Source organism: Artibeus jamaicensis, unplaced genomic scaffold (genome assembly GCF_021234435.1).
Source record: "Artibeus jamaicensis isolate MK-2021 breed Jamaican fruit bat unplaced genomic scaffold, CSHL_Jam_final contig_2790, whole genome shotgun sequence".
Taxonomy (NCBI): Eukaryota; Metazoa; Chordata; class Mammalia; order Chiroptera; family Phyllostomidae; genus Artibeus; species Artibeus jamaicensis.
The window spans coordinates 3,296,455-3,314,974 of NW_026521616.1; the positions used below are offsets into that span (position 1 = coordinate 3,296,455).

General features: G+C 50.0%; 1 protein-coding gene across 1 annotated transcript in view; it reads right to left on the reverse strand.

Annotated features, from left to right (window-relative positions):
- Positions 1-18,520, reverse strand: part of PITPNA (phosphatidylinositol transfer protein alpha) — a 39,781-nt gene that overhangs the window by 20,782 nt on the left and 479 nt on the right. The window contains exons 2-6 of the mRNA XM_037133702.2: positions 15,034-15,064; positions 9,590-9,735; positions 5,949-6,040; positions 1,624-1,631; positions 491-565 (exon numbers count right to left, since the gene is read on the reverse strand). Of these exons, the coding sequence (XP_036989597.1) occupies positions 491-565; positions 1,624-1,631; positions 5,949-6,040; positions 9,590-9,735; positions 15,034-15,064 (352 nt within the window). The remainder of the gene's footprint in view (positions 1-490; positions 566-1,623; positions 1,632-5,948; positions 6,041-9,589; positions 9,736-15,033; positions 15,065-18,520) is intronic.

Here is an 18,520-nt window from a genome sequence, read left to right on the forward strand (position 1 = left end):
GGGGAAGGGAGAGAAACATCAGTGTGTGGCTGCCTCTCGCATGCCCCTCACTGGGGACCTGGCCCAAAACCCAGGCCTGTGCCCTGACTGGGAACTGAACCACCAACCTTTCAGTTCACAGGCTGGCACCCAATCCACTGAGCCACACCAGTCAGGGTGACAGGTGTATTTTGACTTTGAGGAGTTAGTGGCAAATTGTGCCCTACAGAGGCTGTCTAATTTTGATGTTTTAAAAATACAGTTCCTGTGTGCCAGGAGTTGCATCTTAGATCAATCCCAGTACTACAGAAAGGCCTATATGGAGGCGTGGAGATCACATTTTGCAAATTAGAGGCAGAGCAATCCCATGCTGGCAGGACAGGTCTAGGCAGAGACCAGGAAAAAGGGAAGCACAGACGGGACCCCACGGGGATGGAACAGGTACAGGGCAGAGCCTCAATACCCTGCTGAGGCTTGGAAGCCCTTGGAGCTCTTGGGAAGTGCTACTTACATTCTCCTGGGTGCCAAGGTCTGGTTTGTGCCAGGTCTCAATTTTAATCAGAAAGTCTTCTTTCATGTACTCATTCTGAAAGGGGGAAAATATGTTACAGTCGCCAGGCTCAAAGTTGGAGAGTAACCACTACTGGATCGTGGGTAGTCGAGAGTCCAGCCTCCGCCTCACAGCAACAGCTAACCTTACTGGGAGCCCACAACGGGCTAGGCGTGCAGTATCTCACTCAACCCTTTACAAGGTCAGTAGCAACGGCACCCTCATTTTATAGATGAAGAAAGTGAGGCTCAAAGGGGTGAGGTGACTTCTCTAAGGCCACAGAGATGACGATAGAGTTGGGCCACAAAATTAGCTTTGTCTGACTTCCAAAGCCATGACTCAGCCTCTGGGCCGCACTGCCTTCTGCGCAGGTGCTAATGGTTACTTAGCAGTGTGAGAAGAGCTGGGGGAGACCCTCTCACCACCCACGAATGTCCACCACTGCCTCATTCCCTGCAGCCAGCCTTCTGCGGAGGCCTGATGTTCTCATCCCAGCAAATGAGCTCTTCATGCTTATCACTATTTTCCTCCCTTGGTGCTTTTTTTAAAACTGGAACTACGAAAAGGAGGAACACAGTCCATGAACATGAACACCTTAGCCGGGATTAGGTTCCCAAGAGCTGCCTATGTTGACCCACAGGAACGAGGCACTGGATGAGGATGCAGAAGGGTGGAGAGAAGGGGCAGTGAGATGGTCATGGAAGAGAAACCTTGCTGACTCCATGATGCTGCCAGGGGTCAGTGCTCACTGGGGTCAACAGATGCCCCGTGGGAAACCCTACTCAGGCGGCTGACCGGAAGTTCTGCACAACCCTGGTGGTCACTCTGCACAGGTGGGACCCAGAGCTAGGATGTCACAGCCCTGACTGCTGCCCCGGACAAAGCCACGTGCCAATGTAGCATAAAGAGGCTGCTTTGCCAATGAGCAGCTTCCTCCTCAGGGCTGCAAGGATTGAGCCTCAACAGCTCCAAGTCGCCCAGGAGAAGAGGAGGAACACCGAGGAACCTCCAGTGCAGTTACATTTTTACTTCTTCCTTCCTTATCGATCACCTACAGTCCCAGCACCTCCGCTCCCCACCCAAAAAATACTTACTGTAATAACTGCTCCAAGGCAGGGGCATGGAAAGAAGAGAGAAAAAGATTAACGAAGATGAATAAACACCTGCCCCCCCAGCCCGAGAGACGACGACAGTGAAGAGTTCTCCGCTCCCTGGGGCTTATTCCACAGTCACCCACCAGCCCCAGGGAATGTATTCGGCACCTCAGATGCACCAACCCTCATGTTTCAATCACACAAAGGTCCCAAAGGACCACATCTGGAATTTAATTTTAAAAATGCCACTATCAGCTCCTTGGGATTCTTTCCAGCTGGGTAAGGAAAGGGGACTGGCTCTGAGGGGCTGAAGCGCTGAGACCCACCGCTCTGCCTCAGAGCGTCCCTCAGTGTCACCTGCTTCAGGGGCACGGACGGAGCAGGGCACTTCAGACCGGGCACTGCCTGTCTGCCTTCGCATCCCTCCTCTCGCTGTAACCAAACCTCTCACCCTCCGTACTCCTGCTCATTGTAATGAGACCCCCTCGGAAAGCACAGTTTAATTATTTATCAGAGAAAATGACTGCGGCTCTAATGTCACTGGGGAGCAGACTAGCTCTTGTCCTGACGACAGCCCGGATCACTCTGTACCCTCTGACTTCGGAGCTACTTCAACTTCTGGTGGGCGCCACATGGCCATGTTTGGACATTCACGGCCCTACCAGTCAAACCCCAAAACTCCAAAGCTGCAGCTAAGGTTATCTCTGAGGCTGAGATGAGGGAAAGCTGAAATATAAGGAATAAAATCTACCTTGCATAGAAACAGCCCAAGAGACTGTAAGTACTATCCCCAAATCCAGTGAAAGAAACTTGGATGGAAGAAAGCACGGGAGTAAGATTATAACTAAAAGGCCTAATGAAAAAAGTGTTCTGCTATCAGCGTGGAGAAAACTGTGTTAATGAAAAGGACATGGTGGGTATCACATCCATCAAGCGGGAGCCCAGAGAGGCCGGTTTGGCAGAAGTTCTCCGGGCCATCCTTGGAGGGGCAGCCCCGGGCGGCCGAAGGCGGCACATCTAGCAGCCCCACCCCGAGGATGGAGACGGCAGTGTCAGGCTGGCCTGGTTTGATGACATGGGCCCCCAGGGTTCTCCAGCTAACCACCTGATCTGAACCCATGTTCTCCAAGCAACCTCCTCCTTCTAGTCTGTCCTCTGTGAGGACAGAACGTGCTAATGGATAGACACAAGAGTCTGATCACAAAACCAAGTGACCATTTTCACTGCATACTGGCATTCTGATCATACTCTGGTTTCCCTGTAAAGGAGTCCATAAGGGAAGAACGCTCTAATCAGCAACAGGAATATGTGGTCTCATTAGTAATTTTGGATTTCAATATAACTTAATATATGGGCATATGAGGTTTTAATGCCTTTGTCTTTTTCTTCCTTTTTTAAAATTTATTGATTTGAGAGAGAAAGAGCAACAGTGAGAGAGAGAGAGAAAGAGAGAGAGATCAGTTTGTTGTTCTACTTATTTATGCATTCATTGGTTAATTCTTGTATGTGCCCTGACCAGGCATTGAACCCACAACCTTGACGTGTTGGGACCCTACTGGGGTAGGGCCTATCTTAGTCTTTTTGAGACCCTGAGAAATAGATCCACTCAGTTCCAACAAATCAGGTTTCTGAATCAATGAGGGTGATGATCCTCTGTGGCCTTTAATGCCAACCTGGGTGACCAACCAACCTTCCCTAACCTCTAGCTCCTCTCCTCCAAACACCTCTGATTCACAGCACTCCCTTCGCAAACTGCAACCCCTGAGCACACTGGAAGAGTCCCAGAAAACTCTTTGAAGTTCCAAAACAAGGCTCTCCAAATAAGGTACTTTAAAGCCAGGGCTTAGCAAGACAATTCAGCCAAGGGTTAAGGATAGAAGGAGGGATAGAAAGAGAAACGTTTTTTCTGTTCCTCTTTTCATTCACAGACCAAACCCTACCTCACTGCCTCCTCACATCTCCACCCATCAGCAAGGAGAGAGAGACAGAAATAAGGTAGGAAGACAGAAAGAGCTGAGAATGAGCAGAGTGTTCCAACTCCATCTTCATTCCACTCAGAATAAGCGTAGAGCCTTCCAAGAAGCGTGAGGAATTTATTCCATGCTCCTCTATCCATTTCGCCTCAAACTTTCATCCACTTGGTCCAAGCTTAGATGTCTGAATTAATCATCTTTCTCCCACCAACCCCCAGAGGGAACTAGAAATTAGCTTTCTTTATTGTATTTTCAAAGAGCAACCGTCTAAGTGAACAGATCTGAGATTCAACATATTCATCTCCTACGATGGTGCCTACGAGTGTGACACTGGCACCTGCAAAGAAACCTACCTTCCCCCCACCTCTGCCTCCTCTCCGTGGACTATTTGGAAATTACTTTTATCTTTTATTTCTTTTGGCCAAAGATCAGAACAATATGTAAGTGAACATTTGACGGCTAGAAAAACACCCATGTCAGCTGCAGCACACTCCCAGATTACAGAGGACAGCGGCGTCCCTCGGTCAGCACACGCCGCGCGCCCAGAGCCCTGCCCCAGGCACGGGGGAGCCCATGCTATCTGTTTGCCTCCTTCATGCCAAGTTGGCGAAGGTTCTTATGACGCATGCTCAGTGCAACTCTCTTAGACATCAAGAAAATTCACCTTTGGCCCTAGACCAGACATACCCGGCCACAGTGCACACAGTCTTCTAAGAAAGTGTGTGCAAGCCTCTTGTCTAAGAATTTAACAGCTTCTTGCCTGATGCTTCCTGAGTAGTGATATTTGCACTTTCGGTGACAGCAATAAAACTAACACACACCCAGGTCCTGTCAATGGTTGTTAATCTCCTGGCCTAAGGTTCTTAAGGATTGGAAAGAGCAATGACCCTGTGCTCTAGACTTTAATCATTCCCAAGTTCACAGGATAAGGACCACATGGGTGGAACATCCTCATCAGATATAATCTAGGGAGTGCCAGGTTGCCAGGCCCCAAAAAATAAGGCAAGTGAAGCAGGACATGTAGGCAGAGGCTGGCAAGAGGACCCTGTAGCCAGACTGCCCATGAAAACAAACGGGGGTGGACTGGGGGAAAGGCCACCCCCTGCAGGGACACATTCCAGGGGACCTCTAAGAACCAGCCTAAGACACGGATCAGTGCCAGCTGCTGCCCTCCAAGACGTCTACTCCAGAATCCTGGAAAGTTAAGAGTCTAAACTACTCAAAGGGAACCCCCCGAAGTCTAGAAGAGAGTTTTCTGTCCAGGTGCAAATCTTTCCTTTCCAGAAACTCCAGATAGGAGACTGGCCCAAGTTAAGAAAATGTACCCCCACTCCCACCTGTCACTACAGAACATGCTGGTTTAGTGTAAGTCAGGGCCCTTAACAGCAACTTCCCTCCTCCTTGCCTCCCTCCACCCAAATCTGACACACACATTCCATGAGTGACAGAACATATCTGAGGAATGGCTGATTCTAAATCCCGTGTCATCAAAAACTGGGCTGATTTCCACTTTTCCCCGATATCATCAGTGCTCCTTTGCTACGTTTTCCTGGTGTCTGGGCCTGGCCCTTCCCTGGGGCAGGAAGGTCACGCCGCAGGCCCTTTTCTATCACTGCTGCCTCTCTCAAAGAGTCCCTGGCCTCAATGCTGTTTTTCAAGTCAAACACAAATATATCACATTAAGACTGGAAATCACAGTATCTAATAATAAGGGAATGGTTTTAAAAGATCATAGCACATTCATACAATGCAATACTAAGCAGCCAAATTTTAAAAAAAACAGGAGACTATACAGTGACAGGGAACAGAATTCCCATTTACTGAGTAACATGAACAATTTAATAGTTAGCATGATGTGATCCAAAATTTGTCTAGGAAACATATCTGGAGATTTTACATAGGTGTGTCTATGTAAGACTTAAAAAAATGACTACAACAAAGACATGAAAATGTTAACAGTGACAACCTGGGGGTAAAAGAATCACAGGTGGGTAGTTTCTTTAGTTTGTATGTACTTACTAAAATTTAAACAGAGAACATTACTTTTGTAATTAGTAAAAACAATCAAAATTATCATACGATCCCCAAATAAGAGGGGCTGGTCCCCTCTTACAAGCTCAGGCCACGACCATTGGGTGGCGCTCACCCAGCTGCCACACTGTACCGAACAACACAGACACCGCGGGCCCCAGGTCTGAAGGGCGTCCCTGAACTCATCCGTCCACTGACTTAATCCAGAAAATGAACACGAGACTCCAAACCCCAATTCGTCCCCACCACTGGGTCTACTTGACTAAATCCTCTGTCCACCTTAGGGCCCACACTCCAGCTTCTCGCCCGGTCTGCACTCACCAGTTCTGCAATACGGGTAGGCATTCCACGCTTTTTCATGAATATTCAGGGCTCCCTCTGGGGCCAGCATTCGAACAAATGTGGGTACTTTGCTGTAGTGAGAAAAGGGGTCATGAAAAGAAACAGAGGACAGAATTAGAAGCCAATGGGCTTTAACATCACTCTTCGAGCCGCCGCTCCAGCTTCCTCAATGGGGACCTGACAAGTCAATTTCCATGAGATAAGTAGGCTACACCTGTGTGTGAGAAGCCCCCCGTCAGAACCTAAACCTGCAGCCCACCTGGCTACTCATATCCGCCCACGGCTTGTCCCACCACCCACCGGGAACAGAACAGGAGGTGAGACCTAGCCTACTTGCTACGTGTATCAGCCATTATATCATCACTGTCATTTTCTCCAGAGCTCAGTAGGCCCAGGGCATTATATTCCAAAGTGCAAGGATGAGCTACCTCCAAGAGTGCACCGATCCAGGTTTATGGGCCAGAGAGACTGACTAAGTACGGGCTCCGAGATGATCTGATCTGTTGTCAGTTCTGGGCACCAGGAGGCCCCAGGGCCATCTGCCTCCCAGGGCAAAATATTTTCTTCTATTTAAGTCTTCTTATCTCAGGTTACAGAACAGTATGTTCAGTAAGAGTCCATATTTTTAAAGATTTTATTTATTTTTAGAGATGGGGGAAGGGAGGAAGAGTAGGATAGAAACATCGATGTGTGAGAAACACCGATCGGTTGCCTCTTGCACGTGGCCTGTCCAGGGACCGAACCCACAACCCAGGCATGTGCCCCAACCAGGAATTGAACCGGTGACCTTTTGCTTTGTGGGACGATACCCAACCAACTGAGCCACACTGGTCAGGGCCTATTTTGTTATTTCTTTTTTAAAGGTACAGATATTCCTCTTTCTTACTTTTTCACTGGTATTCTAAGCAGTCGTTAGCAGGCTCCAACAATCTCATCAACTTTAGTGCTTGAGGCCCAAGAAAAAAGAGCCAGCCCCAACAGAGATCTAATTCAGAGCCCTCACAGCAGCCCTCTGAGATTCACGCACTGGCACATTCACTCGGATAAGTGTTTCCATGTACCTGGAACCACACAGACTTGGCTCCTGCCCTCAAGTAGCTGACATTCCAGTGGGGAGCAACCAACCAGGCAGCGGACAACACTGTGTGTGCCATAATGGGTGAGCACAGGGCTCTGAGGGCAGAACGCCAGAGAACATGGTGCTGGCAGCATGGTGCAGGGGGAGGCTCCTCAGAAGAATAAGGATTAGCCCTGGCTGGCACGGCTCGGTGGACTGAGCGCCAGCCTGCGAACCAAAGGGTGGCCCGTTCGATTCCCAGTCAGTGCACATGCCTGGGTTGCGGGCCAGATCTCCAGTTGTAGGTGTGTGAGAGGCAACCAAACACTGATGCTTCTCTCCCTCTCTTTCTCCCTCCCTTTCCCTGTCTAAAAATAAATAAATTTTTTTTTAAAAAAAGAAGAAGGATTAAACGAACATATAGAGTAGAGAGTAAGAAGGACTGAACTAGACACAAGGATAGGAGTTGGGTGGGAAAAGCTAGGAGAAGAGAGGGAAGTTCAGAGTAGCTGGTGTAGGGTCTAAAGTAAGGAATACAATAGAACCTGCAGAGGCTGGGTCATAAAAGATCTTCTAAGTTACATCAAAGGGTATGGCCTTTATCTGGAGGGCAAAGGGAAACCATCTATAGCTTTCAAGCTGGGGAGCAACAGGTCTGTCTTTTAGAAAGAGCACTTAAAGCTGTGGGAAGTGGAAAACAAGGTGATCGGTTAGGAGCTACTATGGCAATGAAGGCAGGAGCTGATGAGGGAACCGGAACTGCCAACTTAGGTTGGCAGTACTAAGGCAACAGAACCAACAGAACTTGACTTGCTTGAGGGACGAGAAAGAGGGTAGTGGTGAACCCTCACTCCTGACTGGGGCAACGAGATGGCTCACGGGAGGCTTTGGTGCTCATGAGGAGAGGTGGCTGTGGCTTTTTTTTTGCATCTGTGTATTTGGAGTTAAGGAAATAGTAGTAGCAGCTCCAAGTTTACGCTCTGTCCTATAAGCCAGAGGGTAAGTCAGGTCCCACACCTCCTCCCTGCAGCTCTGGTCGGGCCCCTTCCACCAGCCTCCCTGTCTCATTTCAAAATCCTCTTTAAAAAATACAAACGCAACTATGGAGAAGACAAATCTTGAGCCTTTAAAAAAACTTTTTTTAAATTTATTTTTCAACTATAGTTGACATACATCTTGAGGCTTATTTTAATGAACTGTTAATGGCTCAGTAAGGCACTGGTTGGCAGTCAACTCCTGAGCGGGGGAGCGGGGACGAAGGATGAAGAAGTGGAGGCAAAGAGGAATAAGCCCCCTGGCAGGGAAAGGGGAACGCAGTGAGAGGCCTCGCACCCCCACTTCCCAGCGCTGCCTTCCTCCTGGCGCCAGCGCTCCCAGCATCCCAGCCCCTCTTGGGCCAGGACCTGCCACCTCCAGAGCGCAGACAACGCTCAGTGAGGGCTCTCACCCAATGAAGATGAAGTTGGTTTTAGTTCGGTCTGGTAAATTTTGCATTTGTGTATTTTTATCACAATTTTTAAAATATTCAGGTTAATTTTTTCCAGTTTTGGGTAACTTGCTTGGTTCAACGTCCATTCAAGCTGATGAATGTTTGCTGTCGCTTTCAACACTCTCAGGATCAGCTCAGAGTTTGCATGCAGGGTGGGCAAAAGTAGGCTTGCTGGTGTTCATAGGGAAAATGATGCAGTAATTAAAAATAATACAAGAATAAACTCTGTGTTTCACATACTCAAAACTGTAAACATATTTTTGCCTCATCCTGTAATATCATTTTAGTTAGGGATTCAGCAAATCTGTGCGGTCTGCTAAGGATTTTAGTACACAAATCAGTTCGGATATTTAAATACTTATGTCTTTGATCCCAAGAGAGGTGCCAGAGTTTTTCTGGTAGCTCATTTGACAATATCGGAATTTAAAACACTCCCTGAGCCAGCAATCCCACTTTCAAACACGTTTACTATGGATTTACACACACAGGCACATGAATAGGTTTGCACAGGAGTTTTACTGGAGTTCTCTACGTAAACACCTGGAAGTGACTAGAAACAGACGTCAGAGGGCAGATGAGATAACGCACAGCACATCTGTACAAAACAATGCTATGTGTGCTTCCAAAGACTGAAGCCAGACTGCTGACAGTGAGAGAAAGCGATGCTATGGTAAGTGACAGAAGAGCAAAGTCGAACAGTTCTGTCTGGTATGACTTCATCCATGCTGGGATGACCGTAAAGGAAATGAACACCCACTCACCCCCCACCCCCACACACTCACAGACAATGAGTATCACTGCGGGGGGGGGGGGCCCACAAGAAACTAAACACTCTCACCTCTGAGGACTGGGAGTCTGGTAAAACAAGTATTACTTTTATTTTTAAAAAATAAAATAAAATAAAAAACAAAAAGCAACCGCTAAAACCTTTAAGTGAACAAAGGAGTACTACCATCTACACCTGCTCTCACAAGTGAAGCAACCTGAGCGGCTGACAACCTGGAAACCCCCAACTAGCCATTCCCTCCACCTCCCAACCAGGCCAGCTTCAGGCTCTGCTGTGCGGCCACGTACCTCTGTAAGTGGTAGATCTTGTGTGTGTACTGGCCTTTCTCACCGTCCTTCTCGTATGGCTCATTCACCAGGACCTCCACGCCTTCACCGCCACCCGTTTCGTTTTTGCTGGCCTCAGCCACAGAATACAGCTGTCCTACTTGATACTAAAGAAACAGAGAGATGGGGGTTATTGACAGTGCAGAGTCTTTGCAACGGTTACACACTGTCCATTTGCCAGGACCTGACCGATTAGTTCGCTTTGGGGTCCCCTCATTCAAGAACTCATTCTGAAGCTTCTTCACATGGGGCTTTTCCCAATTCCACCCAAAGCAACTGAGAATGCTGCTCTGTGGCCTCTCTTTAGCCATCAGATGGTTTAATTGCATCCTTCCCACTTTCACACCACCACCCAGGTTATAGAGTCCAAGATAGCTTTTGCCCTGCTCTTAAGACCTCAAAGCAAAGTCTGGGGCAGTTACTAGAAGTCTGTTTATCCCATTCATTTAAACAGACTAAGACATGACTTCTTGCTCCAACGGTGAGCCCCTCCTCACCCTGCCAGCAGCTCAGAAAAGAGCCTTACAGGCAACCAGACCTCCGGATACTGTCCGGACTCCTGACGGGGCCGATGCCAGCGCCCTGCTTCCCACGTCAAGCGGCGCAGATCCCTACTCCACGGTCTCCGCTGGCTGGTGCACCCTCTGTGTTGGCACTTGGGTGCGCCCTCTGTGTCGGCACTTTCTACATGGCAAAAGCCTAGTTTTCCTTTATTTGGGTCACATGCCACCCTATCAAATCACCAGTCAAGATCATTGGCCTCCTCTGACCCCTCAGGACAACTCAGTGTTAGGGCCAATGACCTGGGCGTGCCCAGGCCTCGCCCTGTGGCTCCCTTCTCTCTGAAGGAAGCTGTCTAGATAGAAAATAAGGTGAAAGGAGAAGGAACGGGAGCATTTAATGCAGAAAGTTATGTCTACACCACAGGATGCACCTTGCCAGTCACTGCCAGTGCCAACCAGGCACAGCAACTTAGTAAGTATGAGAAAAAGGTCACCCCACATGTTGTGGGGGGAACAAAGGTTTCCCTTGCCCTCTATGCCCCCTTCCCAACCTGCTGGTACTCCCGAGAGTGAAAGATGAGAGCATTTTTCTCCCTTTGAGATTAACACCGACAGGCTGTGTCTCTGGGCAGCTGTCACTTAAACCACTGTCTGCAAGAGCAAGGAGCAGAGGCAGCTTCCACGGCTGTTTCTCCTCAAATGTGGAGGCTTACTCAACCAGGCAGCTTCCTAAGCGTCACAGGGAAATTTCTGGGCAAAGTCTGGGAGGGGAAGCAACCGACCAGGACAATCTACTGTTCACCATAAGCTGAGAGAGCCCTACTTTCCAAAGCAACAACCCAGGACAAAATGCCAAGGAAAGGCTCCGGCAAGCCACCAAAGCTCACTTAATCCCATAAAGAGGAGTACTGGGGTGACAGCCAGTCATCTTGACCTTGCTAATCCAGAGCAACATCAGTGTTGCTTCAATGCCCCCGTGGAACCCTAAGCTGTCCCTAGGCCTTTCCAAGGCCACCCCCTAGCTGAGGCACACGTGGAAAACCCCTATCAAGTGGGTCAACGTTTGGCTGAGCCAGGGGTTCCTAAGAAAGAGCAGCAATTCTGTTTCAGAGAAGAGTCGCAAGAACACCCAACCACTGACTCAGCAATCCTAAAGGGCAGCCTGGGAAAAAGGTCTGGTGGCGGGGACTGCGTTGCTGCTGGTGGTGCTCCTTGGGGGTGCTGCTTGGGGAGGGGCTCCCAGCAGAGACTAAGCCCCTTCATGGGTTCCTCCTCAGCTGCAGGAATCAGAGGGCAGGATCTAAGGGGATCAGTCTGTGAGACTGGCTCTTCCCCTGCTAATCTCCCTTGATACTCTGATCCTTTAATCCCAATGAGACAAGTGAGGGTAGTTTTGTTAATCCAAAGGGGTAAGTAAAACTGGCCTCCGCAAGCCACCAGTGAAGGACAGTGTCACTGTCCTAGGGTTCCCTTTGGCATGGTGGCTCCACACCCTGGGAATGCAGAAAGCAGCCAGACTCAAACAGGGTGAAGGTAGGAGTGGGGATGAGACCATGACATCAGATAGAGCCTTGTGGAGACTGGGATTCCAGCGGCCTCAGGCCTAGGACATTGCTCCCTGCCCTTGAGATCTGTCCCCTGCCCTAAAGAACTAGACACTTGGCTGAAAAAAACAAGAGACTCCACCACTTCCGCAATCTGGGAGATGGAGCCCACGAAGATGCTGTGGGTGGGCCTAAAACACTGACATTAAACAAACCAGCTCGGCTGGCAGTCCCACCCATGTGGCCCTGCCAGGCCAGTTAGCACAGGGGAATGGTGCCATGTGTCTCTGAAAATAAGCAAAACAGCCCTGCCCACAGGAGAGGGTGGGCAGCCCTGAGCCAGGAATCACTGGTGGACAAACCTGTGCAGAACAGCCAGAATTTTCTTGCTCTGCTGCAGAAAGCCCAGACACCCTGCACAGGGCTAGTCAGGCCAAAGGCTCTGGCCAGCCAGAAGCGAATTCCACCCCAAAATATCAATGCAAGCCATCAAGATGGTTATAAAGATGTGGTTTTCTCTCTCTGTCTCCTCTTTTCCCCCTAAATCAGAAAGCTCTGACGCCTCCAATCATGGTCTCCAATGAGGAAGTGAATCTATCAGTCACACAACATGGGCTGTGCCCATGGGAACAACGAGTCAGGATGGGGTTATGGACAAAGACTGAGAAGGCTGATCATTACTTGTGTCTTCTTTGACCACCCCCAGTCAAGTTTTTCTGGTCTTCTGGAACTAAGGTTCAAGCCATCAAAAGAGCAGCTTTTGCTTCAACCCTAGACCATGCACTGCTTTCTCAACAGCACTTCTCACTGGGGACAGGCTGACCACCAGCAGGCAAACGTGAATCCTCATCAGCGCCAACTTCCCCAACTCCTGCTTCAACTTTCAGCTCTGTTCACCTGCCCCACCGCCTCCTCAATGCTGCAAAAAAGCCATCACAAGCTAGAGCCCCAAGGTGCAGACACTCTCGGAGTCCCCCCTCTCCCTCCCTTCCTGGCCTGCTACAAGCAGTCAGTGTTCGGGCCCCTGCAACCACACTGCAGAGCAGCCGGATGCCATGGGCAGGTGCTGGCCCTCCCGTGTCTGCCACACTTCTCAGAGACATTCCCACCCTCCGTCCCACCAAGAAACTCCCTATGAAAAGATCCATTTCACCCATAAATGCCAAACTGAGGTGCTCCCAAGTTCCCGGGACACCTTCCTGACTGTAGGAGTGGGGTCGTGCTGTGCAGCAGAGAGGGCGCCATCAGACCCCCAAGAGCTGAGTCCCAGGGCAGGAGACATGCTGGCCTTCCCGCCTGGCCCCTGGCTTGGCAAATCATCACTTGCTATTTTTCATAAATGCAGCAAGGCCCCCAAAGGAAGTGGGTTAACAGGGGCCCCCCAAGCCAATGCCTGTCAGCCCAAGAGGGCGGTTCCCAAGCCCTAGACACACCTCAGGTGCCTCCAGGGATCGCAGCATCTCCCCCCTCCCCCCGCTTCCCCAGTCCTGTTTCTCTTGTCCTTTCCCGGGACTCCCACATTAAGCTCCAGGCCCACCTCTGGCTCCTGTCCCCAGGTCTCCAGGGCTCTTCCCAGACATGAGCCTACCACTACAGACAAACCTCTGAGGCTAATACCTGCCCACCACATTTTTTTTTTTTTGCAGTGGGCAGGGGGCGGGGGGGGGGGGGGGGGTCAAAAAACTTGGTTATTTGTTTCACTTAGAGTGTGCAGTGGGCTCTGTTGGCCTGATTTCCTTTTTCAAAGGTCCATTTCATATTTGGAACAGATTGGAAGGTTCCACGGGGGCTTCACACTGACGGTGCAGGAGGAGAGCAACTGGGCACTATGCTGGCTGACAGGACTTCGCCCAGACTTGAGCTTCCGGAAGTGGGGGTGGGGCAAGGGCTGTGGATTCAGAAGGAAGCAAAGAACAAGGCTGAGCCAGGGGAGGACAGTGGAGGAAGTTTGGAGAGAGGGTGGGACAAGGGAGGCTCTGTGACAGGTCTCTGCTGTCCAAGAGACCAACTCTGAGTCAGCACGGCCTTTACACTTTCTCGTGGCAAATCCTGCCAGATCCTCACAGACAGAGACGGCAGGCCCAGGAACCATAAAAGGACAGAGGGCAAGCCAAGCCCGTCTGCACTTCCCTGCCCTCCGTAAAAGGAGGGTTCCGGGCCTTGGTCTTCCCAGGAGTCACCTCGAGTGTAGCGAGGAAGGGCCTCAGAGATTCCCTGCCCTGCTGGTTTGCTGCACAACCGGAGAGAGCCACGCACACTTCCCAGTCAAGTCACGGAGGTCCCAGAAGTGCCTGTACTCAATCCCTTCATGTCTCCAAACAGGCACAGTCCCAGCAGGCAGAGGGGCTGAGTTAGCTCTGCTCAGCCGACTGGCATGCTGATAACGCGCGGCGGGCTGCTCACGGGGGCCTAGGTGTAGAAGATAAGCGCCTCCCCTGCAGGTGGGAATGCAGATTGGAGCAGCCGCTATGGAAAACAGTGTGGAGGGTCCTCAAAAAATTAAAAATGGAACTGCCTTATGACCCAGCAATTGCACTTCTGGGTATGTATCTAAAGAAACCCAAAACATTACTTTGCAAGAATATATGCACCTCTTTGTTCATTGCAGCGTTTTTTATAATAACCCAAGATATGGAAGCATCCCAAGTGCCTATCAATAGATGAGAGAATAGGAAAGTTGTGATGATATATACATATAACGGGATCTACTTGGCCACAGAAAGAAATGAAATCTTACCATTTACAACAGCATGGATGGACCTAGAGAATATTATGCTAAGTGATATAAGTCAGTCAGAGAAAGACAAATACCATATGATGTCACACATGGAATCTAAAGAACAAAATAAACAAACAAATAAAATTGAAACAGACTCACAGATACAGAACAGACTGACGGTTGCCAGGGGAGGAGGGCGGCTGGGGAGCTGGGTGAAAAAGGTGCAGGGACTGAGAGGCACAAATCCGTAGTTACAGAACAGTCATGGGATGTTAAGTACAGCACAAGGCACGAACTCAGGGATATTGTAGTAACTACGTACGGAGCTGGGCAGATGCCGAAAATACTGGGGGGACAATCTGTAAAGTATCTGACTAACCACTATGCTGTACACCTGAAACTAACACAAAATAATATTGAATGTAAACTTTAATTGAAAAATAACTTCCTTTCCTATCCTCAAAGAAATTAAATTAAATTTTAAAAACAAGTGCCTTCCTTCCACTGAAAGTAGCACCAGGAAAGTTCACGTCCAGAATTGGTTACCTCTATGTTAGAACAAACACGAAAGGCATACAAAGAGTTTGGGTCACTTGGAGCAATTGTACATAACCAGGGATAAAGTGAAGAAGGACTTACCTCATCTACAGACACCGGGAGGATGACTCGACTGCAAGAGAAGGAGAAACAGTAACAATGTGGGCTCCGAAACCTGCCCAAGGTTCTTACAGCATCCTCTTAGAAGAGCATTAAACACTTTGTTGCCAGTGCCGCCACACTCACTGTCAGAAACCCAGCAGAGAACGGCGCCCCAGCACTTCGAGGCTAGGACCCTCTGTGCCCTCCACAGCCCAGTTGGAGCCCTGTGATTCAGTGCAAACATGTGCCCCAGCCAGCCGCTTTGCAGGCAGGCCTCTGACATTTGGAACTGTCTTCTCCCTCTCCTCCACTAATCTCCCCAATAAAACTTGCCAACGAGTAGAGTAAAACAGAGAGGTTAACGCAGGAGGACCCAGCCCTGAAAACTCTGAAGCCAAGGTAAGGATACAGGCCCTGGAGATTCGCATCTCTGTGGACCCAAACTCCCAATAATGCAGCCCTCGAGGTGAAAGGTGAGGAAGGGGCCAAGCTCCTCCGAGGCTGAATCACTCTAAGCATGGGCCAACCATCTCTGCTCTGGGACAAGACATAACAATACAAGCTATTGCCACAAATTCACCAAGAGAGGAGACACCCAACTTGTGTCCGGACCTCCAGAAGCTGTCCAAAGGCACCCCAACTGATCACTGTCTTTTCCTTCTGCATTTCAATGACCACCAATTCTTGGAGATACCACCAAAAACCTGACAGAGAAGCCATGGCCAGCAAACTCCCCACACTGGTCAGATCTCCACCTTGGTGCAACAGCTAGCGACACCCCTTCAGGTGGCTCGCATTTGTCACAAAGAGCAAGGGCCAACCCCTAGTTCAAAGCTGTGAGGTCAGAGGGCTGATACCAAAATGCTTGGCTGCATTCATACAAACCAGGCCAGCTTCCAAGCCGAGATGTCGGCCCCCAGACTCCAGCTGGAGCCCCTGGAGCCTCCGGTGTCTCCAGTGCTTGGTGAAGCATGAGCTGCTCTGCTCTGTCCTGGGCAGTGGTCCCACCAATCAGGATCCTTGCTCCAGGCTGGTAAGTAGTAGTCCACTCACCATTTTCTAGTTTCACAAAGGTCCCTCAGGTAGCAAGGAGCACCCAGAGGGGTCTGAGAAAAACATCACACTACATGCAAAGCACCAGGCAGAAAAATAGCAGGAAAAATAAAACGGGCTCTAAGTTTTTCCTGCCTGCTACTCCCCTCCTCCAGAATGACTCAAATAATGTAAATCCGGCAGGTCACTGGATGCTGCCACTAATGCTCTCTTCCCATTAAAAAAGGCCGACAATGCAGGAAAATACTTCCAACTTGGAGGCCACGGTTTCGGCACCGTCAGTAGAAACTTCCTAGAAAACAATCAACCTATTACCTTCAAGAACAGCATTAAAAATCACATCTAAGAATTTGCAGAAATCAAATCAAGGAGAATCCTGTTAGAGGAAGTGTCAGAAAAATCAACAGAGACACCCTTCAGACCCTGGATGGGCACCAAGTCTCCTTTCCGCCAAAAGAGAAGGGCATCAGCCAGTTCCTGATAGGATGCTCACACCCGGACATTGCTCCCTGGCTCCCTGGGAGCAAAACCACTCCAACAGCAATAGGGTGCAATTTCTAAGGCTAGGGCCACAGAGGCAGCGCTGGGCTGAGACTGGAGCTGTGCTCACTTCACTGTGACCTTCACTCACACCCTTCCCAGAGCTGCAGTGCTGCAGCCACAGCCAAGTGTCTCAGATGCCCCCCTCCGCGTCCCCTGCCAAGGGATGCACACTCGAGTCTGAGCACACACAGGGCACAAGTCAGGCAAGAAGCAAACGCACATGCCAGGCAGGCTCTGCGTCCCCAGCACCTTGGACCTTTCCCTAGTAGACTTCAAAGAGAGGAGAACAAAGAACGGGAAGGGAGGACCACTCTTGAAAACTCACTCTGATCTCTTCTGAGTGAAGGTCCCTTTCCTTTCCTATCTGACCTTCTTTACAAAATTACAGGTTTGGACAGATTCTCAGGGCCATCTGGGAATAGAAAAAAGGCTCTGGAGAATGGGAAAAGCCTCTTTTTTGGACAGTAAAGATGAGAATCCAAAGTGCACCATGCTCTGGCTGAATCAACATCAACTGAAAGTCAAGAAATAAAGGCAGAGGGCTTCAAAACAATACTCTTTAGACAAGGGGTCCAGCTGGCATGACACCCGAGTTTCTGCTCCCTACGCTACGTCCTAAATGTTGTAAACACCTCGGAGGAGCAAGTCCGATGGGGCAAAGTGCCTTCACTGACAACCGAAATCAGCCCTCCACACCTGCTTGGCTACCAAGTGTTCTCCACCAGTTGCTCTCTACTTGGACATCTCTCACTTCCAGAATTCCTGGGCCTCTGGCCCAATGCTGTCTGTCCACTTGCCCTCCCCTCCACGAAAGCACAGTTCTACTGTAAATGGTGCACACACACCTCCAATCTCTCCTCTTTGCACAGGGAAAAAAAAAAGTCCTGAAATGCTTCCTTGGAACCATGAGTTTCAGGGATGGGTCATCTCACAATTGGAAAATATAGCAATCCCATCCTCCCAGCCTGTCATACAATCCCCTGCACTTCAGGAGCAAGCCCTGAAACTCCTCCCAGAAGTCACTAGTTTCCCACCCCTTAGTCTTTACTCAAGAACTTCCTCCCCCTTCATTATCTTTTCCCAACTAATGGCTTTATGGCCACCTCTTCAACTCCTCAATTCCATCGCTTTGCACCAAGGCTGAGAATTCCCAAGAGATTGTTTGCCCCTGTTCCTCACCGCCACTCCAGGGATTCTAAATTTATTCACAAACGTACTCTTTCCCAACTATTCTCTACCCTGGTAACATCCTAGCTCTATCACTCCCTCATATCACTCCAGCCCCTGCCTAATATTTTCAGGACTCCCTGAATCCCAAGTCACCTTAAGCTTTTTTCCCCCAACACCTCCTCTTCTATACCTACCACTTGGGCACCATGTCTTGTGCCCAAGGGGTGGGTCCTTAGACCCTTCCCCTGTCACCCAAGCCTGGCCGTGACTCCCTATCCTTTCTCCTTTATCCATTTACTACGATTTTCTCCTGACGCCTAAGGCAGCCATTCATTCTGCAGGCTCCCCTCAGTACTCCATCATCTCAGCTCCATTCCTGAAGATGTCTTATCTGATCTTCCGAGCCCGTAGCACTGTGCCCCGGCGGGCTCACGGACTCTGCCTGCCCTTGTCTAACTGGTCCTCGGCCCTTCAGACAACTCCTCCCCCTCCCGCAGGTCCTCAGAGCTCGCAGCCACTCCTGCAGCTCTGGCTGGTCCCTCCGTCCCCCGGCCCCCACCGTAGAACCACCCCAGGTCTCCCCCAGTGCTCTCGACCCCCTCAGGCCCTCATGCCCTGTCCAGCTCTCACTGTCCCCTTGACCCTGTCTCAGGCCCTGTCGGGCCCTCATTGTCCCCTGGGCCTCTCCCCAGACCCATCTGTCCCTCACTGCCCCTTGGGC